The following is a 3,717-nucleotide window of genomic DNA, read 5'->3' on the forward strand; positions in this document are numbered from 1 at the left end:
TGGAACTGGGGATTGAACTCAGGCTCTTGTGCTTGCCATACTGTATATTTCTGATATGGCTTATTTCTTTTAATGCTTCAGACTTGAAATAATACATTTTTCTAATTCAACTGCAAAAATCATTATTTACTAGTTTACTTTTCTAGTTTCTTAAGTAGAAGATTTCAAATTTTACAACTAATATACTTTGTAAATTTTACTACTGAATGTTTTCTAACTTTGTGAACTACTGGAATTATTTATAAGTATCTTAGCATCAAAACAGGATATAGGTTAACTGCATCATATATTTGTTAAAAAGATTTCTAAAGCACTTTCCTGTGTGGAAGCTGTTATGGCTTGCATCTAGATGTCTCCCCAAAGCCTCATGAGTCGTAGTGGGGCTTTTCAGAGGTGGTGGGATCTAGGGTGTGTGACACTGAAATACAGGTGCCCCACCTTGGGTGTGAGTGCTACGACAGAGCAAAGGATAGAAAGAGGGCTGCTGCTTTGCTACCTCAGTGTGTTGCTGCCTTCAGCCCACCATGAACCTTTTCTCCTCTATAATGCCCTTTGCCATTGCAGTCAGACTTGGAGCCAGCCAACTATGGACTAGAGCTCTTATGAACTGTGAGGTAAATAACCTTCACCTCCTTTAACTTTGGGTGTTGGGTATTTTGTCTCAGCAATACAAAAAGTAACTAAGACAGAGGTTGCTAAGGAAGAGCTGCTTCTATCACCCATAGGAGCAAGACCCTGAACAGCATCTTTGGCTCAGAAGGGAAGAAATATAAAATCACCTGCAGATCTGAGGAGTCATCCTTTCACTTAAGTCAACCATCAGCTCTTATTAGAGCAAATGGAGGTGGCCAGGGCTAACATGAGAAGACAATGTAAGACTTGAGCCTTAAGTAATTATTTTCAAGGGCATATAGAACAATATGAAAGAAAGGAAAAACACTAAGGGAAGTTTCAATTACTTATACTGTAAATAAATATATCCCAAGTTACACTGATCTACCAATTAATTTTAGTCCTATTGTAGCTTAGAAGCTTTTGACAGACCAGAAACCAAACACAGGAAGAGATGAAGGGGCCATTCAAGTTCGTTTGCACTAGGGGTCTGATAAAAAAGCAACTGACATGATAACAGGCAGGTTTCTGAAAACGCCCTTTCCTCCTCCTCGCTCTCTGAACCTTGCCTGTCTATGGGGCTCATCTTTATGGGCCTCAAGTGCATGCAGCCCAAGTGTGCTGACTGGGAAGACCCTGCCTCATCACATGCCCCTCCTGCCAGTCCCAGGACCACTTTGTTCCACAAGTATGGCTGGGAGCAGGGAGAGCAGCTCATCAAACAAGGAAAAAGAAGAGCCAATCACTGTATCTGGGCTTCAGGATGGTAAGGGATGAACTGAGGTCTATGGCTCCTACCCTCCCTGGGGCTGGGCAAACAGGTTTTGGGTTTTGAGGGCAGTACAAAAGATAGCCCTCCTTAGCATCACCTCCAGCATCTCATCCTTTCCAAAGAGGCAAAACACACAAACCATGAATCTACAAAGAATACACACACTAACAAGGAAAATTATCTCGAAGACTAATAATAGTCATTTTTGAAAGTGTGGATACTGAGAGCCTTTCATAATATTCTTCATTTGAATATTGAAAAGCAGGCACATACAACTTTGGAAACAAAAGCAGGATAGTTTTAAAGGTTTTTTTATTTTAAACAGACTGGGAAGGAACTTATTAATGTTACAAATGGTTACAAATAAAGTGACAGTTGGGCTGAGGATATAGCTTGGTAGGAGCCACCAGGCTAGCATGGGTAAGGCCCTGTGCTTAATCCCCAATACTGAAGGGGAGGGGGAGGTAAAAGGTATCAAGCAAAACAATAGAAGTGTTAGATTTCTGACTTGGCATAGTATTTATAGGACATCAAACAAAAGTTTAAATTTTATTTTGCTCTGATCTTTAGAAGTACTCTATGTACTAGGTCCATGTGCCAAAGAAGTACCAGATATTACATTATCCTAAGAACACTTATGAGAAAATACTTTATAGAAACTGTTATTTCCTTTTTTTTTTTTTTGGTACCAGGAATCAAAGAAACTATTATTTCTAAAAAAAAAAAAAAAAAAGAAAGAAACTACTTCTGAACTTTTTAGACATGTTTTCATAATAACTGAAGTTTATGTTGCTAATATGTATGTTAACACTTATAATTAAAATGGTTCCTATAGGAAAAAAAAAAGTAAGAGCCACTACTTCATACTACTATTATTAAGCAAGGAATTAAGTTTGCTATATTTTATACAGCCCACAACTAATTTTTACATTCACTGAAACAGATGTTTTTGTGTTTTTTTGATACAGGGTCTCGCCAAGCAGTTTAGCGTGGCCTCGTACTCAGTGATCCCCCTGCCTCAGCCTCCCTAGCGCATAGATTACAGGTGTGTGTGACAATGGCTGGCTGAAACAGATGTTTTATTCTGGAAAGGAAAAAGCCCCAAATCCAAAATTTTCATGTCTTACCAGTGATGCTGATAATTCAGTAACATGCTTTTTTTCAAGAAATCTAACTTCTGTTTGTCTTCAGCTTTCTCTGTATTGTATGTCTTTGTACAAACAAGCTTACAGGTTTCCTCCTTATTAAATGTAAACTGTATGAAAAGAAAGTGAAAGGTACCGTAAGCAAAATATCTAGGTCCTTCATAAAGATTAACAAAGAGCATTATGTAAATGCATTAATATTAACACAGCTCAAACAGATTAAAATTTCAATCTTAAGTTTCTCTAAATACTTGTCTCCAATTTTTCATTTCCTAAGTTTTTCCTTTGGATATTTTAAATCTATCTTTTACACAAAAATGAGTCCTAGAAGAGAAAGAAAAAGAGAAACCCCACATACAGAATAAAATGGAACACATTTCACATAGTAATGTCCCATGCTTACGTTTCAGAACTCTAGTGATGAAGCCTGTCTAGCAATACACACATGTCCAACTAGTGAACAGAATTAAGGGTCTCCTCAAACACCACTGGAAGGAGAGTCAGTATAAATGAGACAGAATGGCACGATGTAAGAAAGTCAGAAATGGGAGTGTCTACAATCAAGGTAAACCTGATCCTTTAGTCAAGTAAAGACACTTGATTTTTAAGACTTTATTTAAAAAAGCAAAATAAGAATAGCTAATTGTTTAAAACTGAAGATTCCTCTAATTTAAATCTAGGGCCTCTTTCACGTGTGTAAAAGTAATGATGTTCACAATGCATTATAATAATACATTTACTTTGATTTATCCAGAGCCACATTTAAAAAATCTATTTGCTAGTTTTCAGAAAGCTATATTTACTCACTACATAGACAGTTGATTACTATAAACCTTTTAAAAAATTCAAACTTTATTATACGTGTTAAAAAGTTGTGCATGTTTTACTTCTAAGGAGTCCAATGTTTTATATATCATAAACATCCTTAAACCACCTGCTATCCATTATCAAGAATAAGTGTAAGTATGGTCCACTGCTGCCATCTGCCAGCCAACAGTTTAATTTCGCCACATTGCCACCTGACAAGACAATAGGACTTGGTTTTTGAAACATAAAAAAGCTTAGGGATTCGTATTTTAAAAACAGAAAGTAGAAAAGCAAAAGTAAACACATTATAGAATCAGTGGGGGGAGAGGGAGAAATGGAGAGAGGGAGAGTTGGAGGGAGAGTGGGAGAGAAGAGAGGGAG

The 3,717-nt window shown here is 37.1% G+C and overlaps 1 protein-coding gene across 1 annotated transcript in view; it reads right to left on the bottom strand.

Annotated features, from left to right (window-relative positions):
* Positions 1-3,717, bottom strand: part of Tm9sf2 (transmembrane 9 superfamily member 2) — a 66,871-nt gene that overhangs the window by 37,102 nt on the left and 26,052 nt on the right. Inside the window, exon 4 of the mRNA XM_004631189.2 lies at positions 2,512-2,639. Coding sequence (XP_004631246.1) covers positions 2,512-2,639 — 128 coding nt within the window. The remainder of the gene's footprint in view (positions 1-2,511; positions 2,640-3,717) is intronic.

Source organism: Octodon degus, unplaced genomic scaffold (genome assembly GCF_000260255.1).
Source record: "Octodon degus isolate 3935 unplaced genomic scaffold, OctDeg1.0 scaffold00039, whole genome shotgun sequence".
NCBI lineage: Eukaryota > Metazoa > Chordata > Mammalia > Rodentia > Octodontidae > Octodon > Octodon degus.